Source organism: Nelumbo nucifera, chromosome 2 (genome assembly GCF_055504915.1).
Source record: "Nelumbo nucifera cultivar China Antique chromosome 2, China Antique-T2T, whole genome shotgun sequence".
NCBI classification, from domain to species: domain Eukaryota; kingdom Viridiplantae; phylum Streptophyta; class Magnoliopsida; order Proteales; family Nelumbonaceae; genus Nelumbo; species Nelumbo nucifera.
Genome location: NC_142650.1, coordinates 54,214,864 through 54,231,538, shown reverse-complemented (window position 1 = coordinate 54,231,538; position 16,675 = coordinate 54,214,864). Strand labels below are relative to the sequence as shown.

Below are 16,675 nucleotides of genomic sequence, written 5' to 3'. Positions count from 1 at the left end.
GAATTGTCCTTAAAGGCTCTTGGTTGGACTGGATAGAATCATTAAAGAATATTTTTTGTGGTCAACATTGATCTGACATTTTGGCAAAATTCAGGTTTAGGGCTTTTGTGGGACATCCCGTGTCCTTCAGTCTAAAGTAGTGGTCTACCATGAATTTGGCTAAATGTTTAGTCTGGCAACCAACTTCACCACAATTACATTAAAATACATTTTTTTTTTTGAAATTATTATATTGCCTTTGTGTAGTTAGTACCATCCGAAAACATTTTCAGTTTGTTGCTTCATTTGTATTCCATTTTTGGATAAAATGCTGATCGTTTAAAATCTGATCAGAACTATAATTGTAAAACTTTATAGTGAACTTTGTACATTGCCAAGATGGTTGCCCTCAGCTGATGTGAATAAAATTAGAAAAACAAAATCAATAGTGAACTTTGGGTATTGGCAGAGTAGATCATACCACTTCGTTGGAAACTGTGGCCCTTAAAAACTTCAATGTATCAAGAAAGGTCCTACTTTGGCATTCAGACAGTAAGGTCCGACTGTCCCAGCATGCTGGAAATCTCAACTTTTGATAATTGCTCAATTGGAATCCCCCTTTCTACATCATTGAGCACTACTATCATCTTCTCTGGAAGTTGAGGAATTTGACAGAGCATGCATAGACAAGAAAGAAGAATATACAGAATCCTATGAGCACTGCTGCAGAAACACCAATCATCCCAGAACTGTATCCGAGACTAACCTCCAGATAATCCTTCACAGACCCCTCAAACCCAGATCCAACAATATAGGTCTCCACATCACCAAGCTGGGAGGATATGATACCTCGAAGAGTCCAAGCCACAGGGCAAATGTAGTGAAACCAGATCCACCATCCAGGAATATTCTGAAAATGCATAAAGCACATGAATGAGAAGTTACAAAGTTCTTTCAATTATTTATTTCCTCATAGATAAAAAAATGCAGTGTCAACAGATAAAGCTTTGGGATGGACTTAGTTGTACCAACAAAAAATGAATACTCACTGGTTTTGGGATAAGAAAACCTGAGAGAAGATTCCATAGGGAGTAAAATGCAGAAGAAACAACAGCAGCGAATTGCTGAGAAGGTGTCAGGCCAACCGCCATCATCCCATAGAATGTAAAGTAGGTGAACGTGAGGAACATGAACAGAAGGTATAACAGAAGCTTTCCTGCAAAACAGGACACATGCTTGATGCTTATATTGAACCATTATTTTCCATACAAGTTGGCTACATTACAAATTTAACCAAAATATGACTAAGAAAGTTTGAGGCAGTGACTTGACAGGTGAAAGATGGGAAAGAATTTCTGTTAAATTTGGGTGGATTCTATAGAAATCTTTCTATTTTTTTTCCTCTAGGTTGCCTATTGGAAAACTATAAAAACATTATAATGGAAAACCAAAAGGATGGTTTCATAATCTTAGAGATATAAAAGGCTGAAGAATCAAAGGGTTGGATCGTTAACTATGATCCTCCATTACATAAAAGGAAAGAATACTACTTATATTTAGGTTGTACAGTACAAGTCATTAAAGTAACCAGTGCAAATTGATTATAGATTTTAAGTGTAAATAGGGAGGAAAGTGTATTAGTCAAAACTAGGGCCAACAAATTTGGTAAGTTCAAGGAGAGTTACTGGATACATATTTTGTGCTTTAAAATTTTGACAACATTACTTATTTATAGCAAGAAAACTTCTCACTGCACTGCTATGTTCATAAAATAAAGACATGTCTATACATATGTTTCAATTTACTTGATGATGTATATTGACATGTCTAAACCCATCTCTCTCAAACTCAACATTAAAAAATATTTACCTCAAGTGTGTGTGAAAAACCCAATATATTTGTACTTCAATAAAATGGAAACAGATAGAACTTGCTCAAATGAACTTCCACCAAAATAATTAACCAAGCATAAGATTTTTACTTTTGGAGTAATGAGAGAAATTTAAATTTACAAAGAAAAAATCTTGAAACACATGAAAAAGGAAGGAGAAGAATTCTGTGGGAATATAACATCTCCAATGGGCAAAACAATGATCCTTCAAGAGTTTTGCAAAACAATTCTATGAAGTCCTCCATGGATAAATGTTTTCGGAACTCCTAGAAACTATTATTTGTTATTCATTCATCATTCATCTTCAAGCAAGACTTGACTGGGTTCATTACTTCAGTTTACCCACACTGGGCTTGCACATGAGTGGGGGGCGAAATGATTTTATTTTTACACTTGTATTTTTCGATGGGGGAACCAGATCTTAAAAAGTAAGGTGAGATATGTAAATAACTTATGAAGAGTTTGGCCTCTTCTTGACTCAAAATTTAAAATGATCCTTGAAAATAATATGACATGAAAGGAACATAAGATTTATAAAGAGATGGAAAGGCAAGCTTTAAATTCCATGGCATAAGGGTATCAAGTATTACCTATTGTCCTTTCAAAATTGACCATGAAGTATGTTATAACACCAAATAATATTGTTTGCATGGCAATGTAAGGTAATTCAACAAGACCCTGTTGATGAAACATATATAAAAATCACGAATTATTTCAGAACTTGGGGAAGAAAATAGAAAACAAAACTTCATCCAATCTTAACACTCTTACTTGTGCTGCTGCATAAGGTAATGGTGAGTACATTCCAGCTGCTTTTTCTCTATAAAAAACCGTTCTCTCAATAGAAATTACTGGTTGTACTGAAGAAGCATTATTAACTCCAAGAAACAAGCAGGAGGCATAAAGAGCTCCCATCACCATAAATAAGTCTTGTGTTGTGCCCCTGCAAAATATTTAGAAAATTCTGGTTAATAACTCTGGTGGTCTTTTTTAACACCACAAGCCAAAGAACCAAGAAAAAGAATGAAAGCTATATTTATTTAATTCTCTCTACATGGCCAATTACACTATTCAGGCCAATCATTTGCCCACCTCTTGTGTTTGTTTAAAGGTGAACATCTTGTTCTCCCTTTTCTAAACTCTACCAAATGAAGGGCTGTTATATTGCAAAGAAAATAGTCTGTAGATTGTGTCCTAATGTCATATTTACAATCTAGAGAGCATACTTAGCTCATATTGTTTCTTCTCTCTTCCTAAAGTTATTTGCTATAATTACAATTTTTTGTATATAATATAAAATTTATATTTTATTTTTTATATAATTATATAATATAATTTTATACATCAAATATGTGTTATGAAATAATAGGAATTGGATTTTAATCAAACCAGATGGGCTAAACCCAGATCCAAAATCCAATTATTAATTGGATGCAGATTATAAAGTCCAAATCCAATCTGATTATGTAAATGGGTCATCTGAATCCAAAATAATCAGAACAGATGTTGAATTAGGTTTCGGACTTCCAAAGTCCATTGGTGGCCCAAAAAAAGATATGCCATAGGAATCCTACCCTTTTAAAAGCCTAGAAGTTTAGGTACAATCCTACAACTAATGCAAAAATATGTGGGCAAGTGCTGACCTCTAATGTAGACCTATATGAATGCTCTTTATCTCACCTATATATGTCCAGTAAGAAATGTAAGTGAAGATCTTTTTGAGCCAATACTTCAAAATAAGAAGCAGGAGTACTAATCCTTTGTTATTCATTCTTGATAAATATAATAAGGCTAATCTAATATAAGAACTATGCCAGAGAGAAAGAAACAGTTAACATCTCATAACACAATAAGAATGCTTGAAAATTATCCATCAAAGATAAATGAAAGGGAAGAAAGGAATCACCTTCTTGAACCAATATTCCAAAAGACAGAACCAAATATCAATGCACACATTGTAGTGAAGAATAACCGCACAATATTATATTGGGAACTTCTCCAATATATAAGAAGTTGTTTCCAAAAGCAAATCTGAAACTGTGTTATGCTATCTTGTGAATATGTGGAAGAAAACTTCAAGGGCTCAGAACCAGTGGGTGGAATACTCAAATGCTCAATCAATGCTTCTACTTCCCTAAAATAAAAATTCAAATCAGATTTTTAATTGAAGTATATCATTCGTCAATAAGAAAAGGAAAGTAAATGATGAATGATTTGGCAAACCTTTCTAAAAAAGTAAAAAAGAGGCAAATCATACAATATTGACCAATATTTTACCTGTACTGATCAGAATTTCTGTATATGTTTGCAAAGTCTTGCCCAATTTTTTGCTCAGCAGCTGGTGTAGTGATCTCAAGCATCCAAGTTGCAGGATTATAACCATCAGGAATGCGAGGGACTCCATGAATTCCCTGTGCAAGGACATGAAGTGAGGCCTAACCACTCTTTCTTGTACAAAAAAACTGAATAAATTGTCACCTAGGTCATTGCCCTCAAAATTATAAAATATGATTTTTAACACTACATCCATAGGCTAGCAATGAGAGAGAAATACAAGTTCAATAGAGCAAAACTTATATAGCAACTTATCAATATAACTTTTTTCTGTCAATCAATTGCTTAGCACTATATTGAACTTTGATAAAAAAAAAGGAATCTAAAAATAATATCAATTACTTGAAGTTCGAAACAACAAAATATTTCTTATGTATATGAAAACACAACTGTTAACAAAAGTTTGGCAGAGCAATAACTGCTACTATGAGGATTAGATGGCAAGAGAAAATCAAACCGTCATTCATAACCTCAAAGGGCTGTGTTTACTTTATTTTTATCTGATAACATGTCAGAAAAGCATAGTATAAATGAAACTCCGCCAAAAGAGAAAGGTTCTTGGGCAATGCACTCGTCCACATAACAGATGAACAACAATCCAATAGTAGTCTAAGTTCATTTAGTGTTCAAGACAATTTCTGTGGATCTCTTCCAAAACCTTTACTCCATATGACTGCATTTGGAGAACCCACTTCAATCAAGGGAAGTGAGGATCTTAATGCAGGAGTTCCCCGAAGGACAAACAGAAGTGCCATCACATTTTTCTTAGGTGCAGTTTGATAACAGTTGAATTAGCTGAAACTGAATAGCTTGTAATTGTCTTTTACACAAAAGGTCATTAAGGATAGGGCAAGCTCCTGAAAGGATGTTTCAGCCATTAAGAAGTTTTTCCCACTACTTAATGGTGCTCACTAAAAGACAAAGCAATGAGCTACTCAGTTCAGACAATTCAGCTGTTATAAAATAGACCATTACTGGACTTCACCTAATAAATGCAACTACAAAGCCCAAGAGATGCTTTCATGCATCAAAAACCAAAGGTTTACATTTTGGTTTTATGTCAACCCGGCTCAAAACCGAAATTTCAGAAAATTTTCAAAGCCTGCTCAGAATTAAAAAGAAAAACTAATAATATATATATTTTTCAATTTTTTTTTATTTTTTCCTTTTTTTTATCCATCTTATTCTTTTCTATCTCTTATTAAACACATCTTATCCAAATAACCAATTAGACACCTATTTTTTTTTGTTATTCTCCATATATTTCGCTCTTGACACTCCTGAAGCTAGAACAAAATCTCAATATTTAATGATTTCATAGAAAATTGAATCCTTGGTTGAAAGAAAATCTAAAACAAAGGGTTAACTAAATAATGCTTTCTCATATTCAAATACAAATTTGTCACAGATATATAGTGCCAAATCTGGTTTACATATTTTTGGTTCAAAAGGTATGACCTTGAGAGAGTGGAATGGCAAAACCAGATTTGTCTAGCCAACCTGATATAGTTGGAAACTTGGGATAAGGCTTGTTAAGCTGAGTTGACTAATATTGATTGCAAATACAAGTTCAGATAAATAAGCAGCTGTATTTTGCAAAGGTTTTCTCTTGCAACTAAAGATAAAATTTTGAGGTCCTCTTGATGGAACAATTAGTAAGAATCTTCATTACCAGATGTTGGAAAGGAACAACTAGGATTATAAACTTATGTAAGTTCTTTGCATAACTTCAAACCTAAATGGGATAGTTTATTTTCATTTCTTCAGTTTGAAGTGAAATTCTTATAATTTTCCACAACATTTTGTTTGAATTAAGATGGTAAATGGAACACAAAGGTAATCAATCAATTCAATGGTACCTGAAAGTATTTGATCATAATTTGTGAGTGCTTTCCAAGCTTCCCTCCATATATAACTTGACCCCCTCGTTTCATAAGAAGTAGCTGCACCACAATCACAAGAAATATATGTAAATTATAGTTTGAAGGAATACTTTGGATAGAAAACAAACAAACTTCTCAGTCACCTCATCAAATGCTTCAAATATATCAATACTTGGTTGATGTATGGTGCAAACCACTGTTCTTCCAGTATCAACAGTATTACGAACAGTACGCATCACAATAGCCGCTGCTCTTGCATCTAATCCAGATGTAGGTTCATCCATGAAAATAATGGATGGATTTGCAACAAGCTCCACTGCTATTGTTAGGCGCTTTCTTTGTTCAGTTGATAAGCCACTGGTCCCAGGCAAACCAACCAAAGCATGCCTTAGAGTATCAAGTTCTACCAATGTCATCACTTCTTCAACAAACTCCTACAATCGATAATAATAGATTGATTAAAAAAACTGAAAGAAGCATATACATTATGGAAAAGTTTACTCTTTTTAGACACTAACACGACTGCTTTCTTCACTGATTTCTTTTGGAAGGCGAAGAGATGAAGAGAACAACAGGGACTCTTCAACTGTAACTTGAGGAGAATGAATATCATTCTGCTCAACATATCCTACAATTCTGGCAAAAGTACTTTGCTCATTTGGGTACCCTGATATCCTAATATCACCCTCTATATATCCACCGGTTTTTCTCCCAGCAAGCACATCCATCAGTGTGGTTTTCCCTGCTCCACTTGCTCCAACTAATGCAGTAAGGATACCAGGGGAGAATACTCCACTGACATTTGACAACAGTTGCAACTTCTTTTCCGGGATATCTTTTGAACTCATTTCCTAAGAAAAAAAAGAAATAAATTTTAGTCAAATGTATTGCACTAGAAAGAAAAGAAATTAAAGTTACTACACATAATAATTACCTTTGGCATGTCAACAAAGTAATTGACATTATGAAACGTCATTGATAGTGGTTGAAATGGAAGGATCATTCCCCTCCTTGGAGTTCTTTCAGATGATAAGGACTCTGAATCAGCTTTCTGAGTCCTCACTGCAAATATCAGGTTTGTTGTTAATGTAAGAAAGATATACTAGACACATATCTGGCAAACCATATGTAGATGAAGGACCCAATGAGAAAACAGATATATCCACTGAAGTAAAATTGAAATATATTGGTGAAAGTTCTAAAGAATGCACACTGACCATGAACGTCATTGGAATTATCTTCACTGGAATCCAACACAATCACAGCCTGGGCCTTTCTCAGAGCTGTAATAAAGAACCACATACCATTTATTGGAAGAAAAAATGAGTATTAAACAATGGAGCCATAAAACATGAAGTCCTTGCAGACTTACGGTTAAGGTAAGCCAAGGAAAGGGTCACCAAAGTATTGAAGACCACTGCATAAGCCAACAAAATCCCAATACCAAGCCAATACCAGTAATGACCAGTGGGTAGAGAATGTGAATGGAGAACATTATATCCAACTGTAGTGTTTCCATATGCAGATCTCTGCCAAGTAAAAATGTTAATAGCACTTCTAAAATCTTATTCAATAGTTGTCCAAATACAAATATAACTAATGATCAAGTACATGGGAGATATGCCAAATATTATCTCTAACTAAATTACGAGTGTATAAGTCCTAAAGAGCATACTTCCATCCATCTTGTGGCTGAAAATTCATTAACTGAAATTGCACGTTGCCCATATGATAACGGTGACAACCAGAAAGCCCAAATCCACCATGGCTTGATCATTGCTGGAAAACAGAGCACTCAGTTGTTAAGGAAAACTTCAATAAATTGTAGTTCAACTTATGAAATCAGAATAATTAAACCAACCTTTTGGAAGGAGAAATCCTCCCAATAAGAATACAACTAGTAGGGAAGCACTTCCAAATGTATTAGCAATGATGATATCCCGTGAAATAGCAGCCATCATGCGAAAGAGGCCCAGTGCCATTTGATGTACTGAAAAGAGAGCGAGCATGAAGCGGAAAAACCTAATAACAATTGGGAGTTGATAAGTATCAAGAAAATGCAGCAACAAGAACACTAAGCTTGGCAAAAAAATTACCTTCCAGCACTAGGAGCAAAGCCAACAGTATAGTATACAACACAAGACCATATAACTGCTTCAAGGACTGAGTAGGGAACACGCAATATCCAACTAGGAATTGACCAAGCCCATGCAGGATGGAAGAAATTATCTCTTTGCTTATAAAAAACTGGCAACCGGGACATCGTAATTGGTAGCTCAGAAAATCCATTGAACATCATATGCACAAGACCAAAAAACAAGCAAGAAAGGTAAAGGTTCCCATTTGTTTCATCTGTGGGATGTAATCTTGTTCGTATAAAAATTGTACATGTAACAAATCCAACAAATGCAACCTGTAAAAATACGTAAATGCAGTTATAAAAACCCTGAGAAGAAATGAACGAGGAAAAACTAAAACAGTGTTCGGTGCACTTATTCCAAACAACAAAACAGAGTTTGAGAAAAAGATCTTGAATTCCCTACTGAAAAGTGGCCCAGAAGTGCATCTTGGGCCTTGATATGCAAGCATTTAATACGAAAAGATAAAATAGTTACTAAAGAACAGAAAGGATTATCATCCTTGCTCTCAGCTGCACAAATGCTGTCCACTTTAATGAAACAAATATGATTAACTGGTTTTTTTTATGGAACCAAAGAGACAAATGGCAGCTGGATTGGAGAAGAGGTTGGCAAGTTATATCTTTCTCAATTGGTTGAATTACTAAGACATCTATTGGCTACATTGCAGGAGAACTCTCTGCTATTAAATGGGTCGTGCTTGTATGATTTGGATTCTTTTTGTTTTTGCTATTGTTCCTTTCCCTAAAGGCAGGATTTTCTTGTCTAGGTCTTTCCACTCATGACCCCATTTGTCCTTATTTTCCTTCGTTTATTAATGCATTTATTTGATTGTTAGTGATCAAAAAAAGACAAAAAGGAAGATAACAATTCTTTGGAAAGTACAGAGAAATAAATACATTTTACAAGTAGATTAAATTTCTTCTGTCTAAAATGCCAGACTTGTAGAAATGGCAAGATTAAAGCATACTTGGCATGTTCTGAATATATACAGGAACCGGTGTCTGCTGATCAATAGATGTTCCCGTGTGAAGCATGCCTTAAAGAGTTCCCGCTTTGGTACAGCATACTTTGTCTTGGCAAGAGCTGAAGGATGACTCTTCCTTTTATCATATGGAACTGAAAGATTGGATTCCACAGACCTTCCAAACTCAGAGTTTCTGAATGCATCTGCAATTTTTGAAACAGAGAGAAACACATATGGTTTCGAAGGATCGGCCCAATACTGTGCTTGATCCTTCGTGGAGGTAACCTGGATATAAGATAGATCCATTCGGAGAGAGAGGCCTTAGATCTTAGAAACAGGCTAAAATATTGACCATAAAGAATAATACCTCTTGAAGAAAAAAAAAATGCTGATAGAAAAAAAAAAAGTACCTCTTGAAGAAAATCAGCAACCCCCTTACGAGATGGCAATTTAAAGCCTAATGATTGAAAGAAATCTAATGCTTGTGCTCGAGGACCTTGATAAACTATATGTCCTTCAGATAATAGTATTAAGTCATCAAATAACTCAAACGTCTCAGGAGCAGGCTGAAGGAGGGCTATCAAAACAGTACCCTCCATTTGGTGAACAAAATTACGTATGCATTTTACAATTTGGTATGTCGTAGAACTATCAAGTCCAGTAGATATTTCATCCATGAACAGGGTTTTCCTTGGTCCAACAATCATTTCTCCTGAAATTAGAAGACAACATAATAATAATTTAACATAAATATTCATGAACAAAAATCACTACTAAGTTTCTATTTATCTTTCTTTTTGGATAGGCAACAGAAAATTTTTTATTAATTAAAAATGGATAAAATACATCAAAATTATGAACAAAAGGCATGTTTTAGCGGGAAGTTTGGATATATTGACTATTGAGACATGAAGAATAGATATTTATGCTGAGGTTCTCAATGACTGTAAGATTTCGAAATTCTAATTTTCCTACCAAAGAAAAGAAAGGTTATGTATAATTGAGCATATGACTTTTTTCAGGTGATTGGTTCTATAGTCGACGATAAAGCAGAATTTATCGGCTTTCTGTAGAATGATGTATGATAGATGATAGTTTTATACAATAGACAGGAGGAATAATCTTTTACCAGTAGTAACTCTTTTTCTTTGACCACCTGAGACACCTCTGAGCATGTCATTACCGACTAGTGTTTCTGCACATATATCCAGACCAAGGACTTTCAAGATGTAATCCGTTGAAAGACTATGCTTCTTGCCCCCAACAGATGATGCCTGTACAATTAAATTTCAGAAAAATTGAGAATGATTTAAAAGGAATAGAGAAGATCTTCAAGAGCAGGGATTAGATAGGAACCTTCATAAATGCATCAATTTCAGGGCTTGGACGTATATTCTTTTCTTTCTCCAGTCTGGCCAGATCTTTCAAATATCCTACAGTTTTTAGCGAAACAACCAATAAGACTTAGCACTGAAAGTCATAGTTCTGACACAGTTTAAAAGTACACATGGTCATTAGTTACAGACTTTAACTTTTAACCAACCACACATTAGCTTCCAAATTACAATTAATTCAATTTGTAATTGGATGACTTCCTTACCTTGAACTCACTGCAGATACTCTTTTGCAACAAAATTACAATTTCAACTTGCAGAACAAATAATAATATCAATATGTGATGGGAAGTAGTAAGCAAACCTGCAAAGCCTTCGCTTGCACCTTGACATCTCGCAGCAAAATCTAAAGTTTCCCGGACAGTTAGCTCCGCAATATGGTTATCCGTTTGGCTTATGTATGCAGAAGTTCTTTCTACACAAAATTCACTAAGCGTATGTCCATTGTATGTAACGTTGCCACTTTTCTGGGGGGTGGAAAGAAGCTGAGTCAATAAAAACTTGTAGAAGACTGTTGCATTTTGCAGAGATTTTTATACAATAGCTAAGCTCTTTAATCTCGCAGGGAATCGCAAATGAAGATGAAAGATCAGCTAATATCTTTATGAATGGAGAAAAGTTAAAATACAACACTAATCTTCGTTTGTACTTGTTCAATTTCATCAATTGAATAAGATTGTTTAGTAACTTCTTGCTTATCTCTTAAGATTGTTGATCATTTAATTGTTTTTAAAATGTTTAAGTGATTTATCCATTCATTAATTAATTTTTAATAAATAAATAAACAATACCTATTAATAACTAATAATTAAAGTATACTATTACTACTAATAATAATAATTAATTATAAGTTAATTTATAATTAATTATCTTTTTATTAGTTTTAAATTGATAATTATAATAAACACACACACATATATATATAGAATCAAGTTTATTCATCCATAGGAGTAAATTTGTAAAATAGCTATTTCAAATTTAAAAAATTTCTATATTTAAATATAAAAGAATTAGAAAATAACATATTTCTAAAATACTTTTCTAGTTTTTTTTTTAAATATCAAATGTTAGCGTTACAAAATTAAGTCATGAACCGAGAGTAGAGTGGATTCCTTGATCGAAAAAGAACAGTCACATCAGTAATGGAGACCGGCTCAAGAGATCAACTTTTAGAGTGCCTACAGAGTTTTTGTTGGAAAGAGATCAAGAGATCATACCGGATAGGCCCCTGTTGAATGGGTCCCCATAGAGTGTGCCCCACAGGCCACAGCACATAAACTCATTCATGAATTTTGATAAATAAAATCATTATCTCTACCACGTTTATAATTTTTATTTATTTGTCAATTATTTTTTCTATATCATATCTTTTCCAGTGGAAATAATAATTGTCATGGGGAGATGTTGGAACACGAGTGGGGAAAGCTAGGTGAGGAGCCTATGCAAACTAACATGTTAACAAGTTCAGCCACCCAGGTTGAAAATGCAACCACCAATTCCCACGAATACAAATTCTATGCATGCAAATGTTAAAGACGGGAAAATGCATTAACCTCTAAGCCATCGTCGAGTTTCCCGGCAAGAGCTCGAAGCAAGGTAGATTTTCCCGAACCAGGAGGGCCCAGAAGTAGTGTCATTCTACAATAGAGATCAATGTGTTAAAAACTTAAAAACCAAGAATGCCTTAGTAGAGAAAATGGTTGAGTATTTATAGGAATCAGCTTGGCTTTCTTGAGATACCAAAAAAAAAAAGCTTGGCTTTGTTGATTATCATTCAATACTATCTGGATTGAATGATTACAATATCTTAAGGTGAAAATAGTACTCATACCAACGTTTTGGTACGTAATATATGTTGATACCGAAATAAAAACAAAAAATATGATTTAGGACTGTTATTTTAATTTACAAATTACATGCCACCTTCTTAATATAATTAATTACGGGTCAATCACAAGCTACTATTTAGGACATTCACAGTTTCACGTAATAAGCAATGTTTGGCGAAAATTAAATAGGAATTCCCCACCGAGCACGCCCCACACGCACATATCCCACTGTACATCTCACATGTGAATTGGGCACATCTAGATGCATGAATGAAAGGTGTAAAAGGCATGTAAAATATAGAATTATATTTTGGAACATCTTACTCAGCTGTCAGATTGACTCAGCAATCTCAATACATGCCCTACCATACATCCTAACATGCATTGGGATTATCCCTTTACTTGTCAGGGAGATGTTTTCAATGCACAGGTACGAGGAGCCAATGTGCTCTCTTCCCCACAAGCCTCTTTCGTCTCTTCTAACCAAAGAAAAGCCCTCAAGGTCCCAGGAGGGCCCATTTGACCACCTCTATGGCTCTATCTTAGGAATTAGGTCTGCTGCCTGATATGATAAATATACACATGCATCTTTGATTTAATATGAGCTTTCAAAACTTTTAATTTATTCTACCTACATGTTGCATTGACATTCTATTTCAACTCTCTGTTTACTAAAAATGGATATAATGGTTTCAATGCAGAGACTTCTTGCCCATATGGGAGAGAGGATTAGCTATATTTAATAGCCATTTTACTGGTGACATTGTGGGTCATATGCACTTAATTGGCTAATGTAGAATAAGATGATTGATACCACAGCCAGTAGAACGAGAATTTAAATATCATTCTCACAGCCCTTGCAGCCTGTGCACTGAGAATATCTCCCAATCAATAATAAAAAAAAACTATATATACTTAAATGTTTCCAATGCATGGCTACCGGGGGCTGTGCAGACAGTGTGAGGATGAAATCTAAACTCGTAAAACTATTATCTAATTCAGTTAATCCTAAGACAGTCCACCACCAATCATGAAATGCGTATGCCCACAATCATATTATTATTATTATTATTTTTTTGCTTCAGGCTCAATTTAGAAGGAATACAAATGTAAATTTGTAGAGTATAAAACTTTATATTTTATATTATTTTCTATGTATTTGTACTATACATATTTATAATTGTATTCCTTCTAAATTGAGCCTCAAGGGCTACACCAACGGGGAATAGCCCATCCCTCAATCCAGGTACAAGCGAGATTTGATCTAAATCTCCACTACAATCAGTAGGAGACCTTACTAACAAATCGATTGGAACCTTATAACAATCATACAATTACTTGGGAACATCGGTGTGGAGCACACTCCACGGGGAGACCATCTGAATTCATTACTTGCACTTGTGGCTGATGTGGATAAAATAATGGGTTCCACAGTCCATAAAGCAGTTTGAGTTCAGCTAATTGAAAATCGAACTCGGGTTTAATCCTCACAAAACGGTATTCACATTGTACTCACAGTCACTTGCAACAACCCTGTATTAAGAATATCTCAATATACTTTGTATGTTTTTATTCATGGGAAGATATTCCCAATGCAAAACTGTAAGTGGATGTGAATTTAGTTTAAACATTTTGTGAGTACTGAATCTGATCTCTTGGAAATTGGGATTTGCTCCTCATTGAACCCACCTCACAGTCCTACTATCTATTGAAAACATTCCCATAAAGTAACAAACTAATACAGGAGTTATGAGGTTATCACAAGGAGCACTTTTTTTATCAAATACAGACCTGCTAATCAGTTAGGACTTGATTAAAAAAAAATAAAATCATCAAAATTGGAGAAATTAAAAGCCTTTCTAATTCCATCAACTAAATAGTCTCACCGAGTCAGATTCAGTCCTCACAAAATTATGCTCACACTGTTTGTATTAGAAACATTTCCATGTTTGTGTCTTTTTTTATGGGAGATACCTCTAATACACGGCTGCAAAGAAGAAGGGGCAGTTATCAGTATGGTTTTTTAACCGCCATTGATTTAGATGGTTGGACCATTCGGCCCAGGAACCATTCAGCAATCGGTTCCGTTTTATCCCAAACTCAGTTCCTAATAAAAATCCATTAAATAAGTCAACGATCTATTGATATATACGATTAAATCGTTAACCCGTCAACCCGTTCAATAATTTTAACTGTTTTTTACGGGCCGTCTGTTCGAACGGAACAGTCAAATCGTCAATTCAGAAACTGGTGGCCAAATCCAGTTTGAAGTGGAGAACGGTTTTGCAAGGAGCAAATCCAGTTTCCCATTTAACAAAGAAACGTGAATGGCCGTTGCATGTTTGGTATTTCCCATTTACCAAATAAACATGAACGGTTTTGTGGGCCACATGCTAAAAATTTGGCTTGCGGTGTGCGGACATGGACAGTTCATATTTACCACGTGTATATTTGACATATGGTGACGTCAACCGTGACGAGCATAATGCAAGTCGTCCCGTGTAGAACTCTAGGGGAGATAGAGTTTTTACGGTACATAGGAGAAGATATAGGTGTAATTTAACTGAAACTCCAAAATGTCGAGTCAATAGTTTAGGGTTTATACCTTCCAGGCTTCACATCACCACTGATGTTAGCTAAGATATTGAGCGTGTGCCTTTTGGGACGAAATATCCTCAAACAATTCAGTAGTTGCTGCATTAATTTTACAATTACGAATGATCATAACAGAATTTTACCAAAAAAAAGTAATGATAATTAATCAAAGAATTTAATACGAATCATAATTTTACCAAAAAAAGAATGATAATCAGAGAAAATCGCATCTCATAAAAAGATGATTCAGACTTTCAGAGGGTAAAAGGGCAAAAAGCAGAGAAAAAGAAAACTGAAGATGCACGGGTACTGCATGTCTGTACCTCGACTGTATCACGGGTATAGTTCACCAATGTGGGCAATGCTCTTGTCCCGGTTTGCACTTGGGCCGAGATATGCAGGTTCTCGAATCTGACTTCTACCTTCGGGACCTCCAAACCGACTCTGTTTTTCAGAATCATGTCAGTCCAGAATTATTAGACTTTTAGAAAGTCATGATTTAGAAAAGCAGTTTGATCGGTTCTCTCTCTCTCTAAAGATCGGACTTAAATATAGGATTGAAAACTTTTTTCAGCACACCTCGAATCAAAGGAATTGAAGAACGTTTGTGTTTTTGCAGTGATCTAATCTAAGCATTGAAGCATTAATTGAATTAAAGTTTTCATCACGAGAAACTAGAGAAAGGAGAACAGACTGATAGAGAAGTCATCAAATTACAGAGAGAGGTGGTTGAGAAAAGGAGTACGAGATTCACGATAAAACGTACAGTTCTATCTGGATAACGATATACCTTTCAAGACGTTCTTTAACTGCGGACAACAGCTTGTAGTTATCTTGCTCTTCCGTCGCGAAAGCATTCCTGACGACGAGCTCACGACCGAAGCGATCGAGTTTCCTGACATCGATTGTCTCCGGCTTCCCCTCTCCTCCATCGGTATCCGGAGAAGTGTTCTTCAGGATTGCCAAGTTCGTTCTTTTTCGAGACGGCAACTTCTCGATTGCAGCCCAGAGAAGCTCTTCTTCGTCTTGCGCAACTGAATCAGCCCGCGAGAAGGACGCGCTTCTATTGTCGATTTCGATATAGAAATATTCACTTCCATTGGACACCGCCATGAACAAGAGCAGAATCTCAACAGGCTCTCCAGCCCAGGTTACAAGGACAGAGAAATCGAACTCTTTAATTTTATGGTTCAATGCAATTAAACAAAGGTGACACCTTCTATTTATAAACCAGAGTCCAGAGATAAGTGTTACGTAACTAAAAAGGCAAAATCCGAACAACTCATGGAGTCGTGATTTGTTTTCACCGAAATAACAAGCAAGTGATAGTCTTCCAGAAAACTTCGCATTCCCAGTTTACCTTAATTACCTCCCTCTTGTCATCCACGGATCCACCGTCGCGTCACTGCATATGTAGGTGGGGTAGGGGTGTCAATTGGACCGGATTAAGTGCAATTCGATCCGGTCCAATCTGAATCCATTATAGATGGATTAGGTTCAGTCATGGTTTTCAAAACCGGACCGGATGGTTGGACTGAAAAACGAGGAACCGATCAGGTGACCGATTCCATTTTACCCTAAAACTGTTATTTTTCCAAAAAAAAATGTTGATTTGGTCAGTAAACCACTGACCCGGGCAGTCAAACCATTTGAATCGATCAGCGG

General features: G+C 35.4%; 1 protein-coding gene across 1 annotated transcript; it reads right to left on the bottom strand.

Moving 5' to 3' along the window:
* Positions 1 to 295: 295 nt before the first annotated feature.
* On the bottom strand, positions 296 to 16,211 carry LOC104601260 (ABC transporter G family member 31-like). The gene is made up of 24 exons (XM_088898129.1): positions 15,801 to 16,211; positions 15,334 to 15,454; positions 15,021 to 15,109; positions 12,140 to 12,224; positions 10,891 to 11,053; positions 10,549 to 10,625; positions 10,322 to 10,466; positions 9,603 to 9,904; positions 9,196 to 9,477; positions 8,184 to 8,500; positions 7,949 to 8,109; positions 7,763 to 7,866; positions 7,460 to 7,616; positions 7,305 to 7,370; positions 7,022 to 7,149; positions 6,606 to 6,938; positions 6,231 to 6,521; positions 6,064 to 6,147; positions 4,148 to 4,281; positions 3,777 to 4,004; positions 2,642 to 2,813; positions 2,461 to 2,548; positions 1,029 to 1,195; positions 296 to 889 (listed from the first exon to the last, which is right to left on the bottom strand). The coding sequence occupies exons 1-24, from the start codon at positions 16,121 to 16,123 to the stop codon at positions 623 to 625; spliced, it is 4,284 nt and encodes a 1,427-aa protein (XP_088754255.1). The 5' UTR covers positions 16,124 to 16,211; the 3' UTR covers positions 296 to 622.
* Between the last annotated feature and the right edge of the window lie 464 nt (positions 16,212 to 16,675).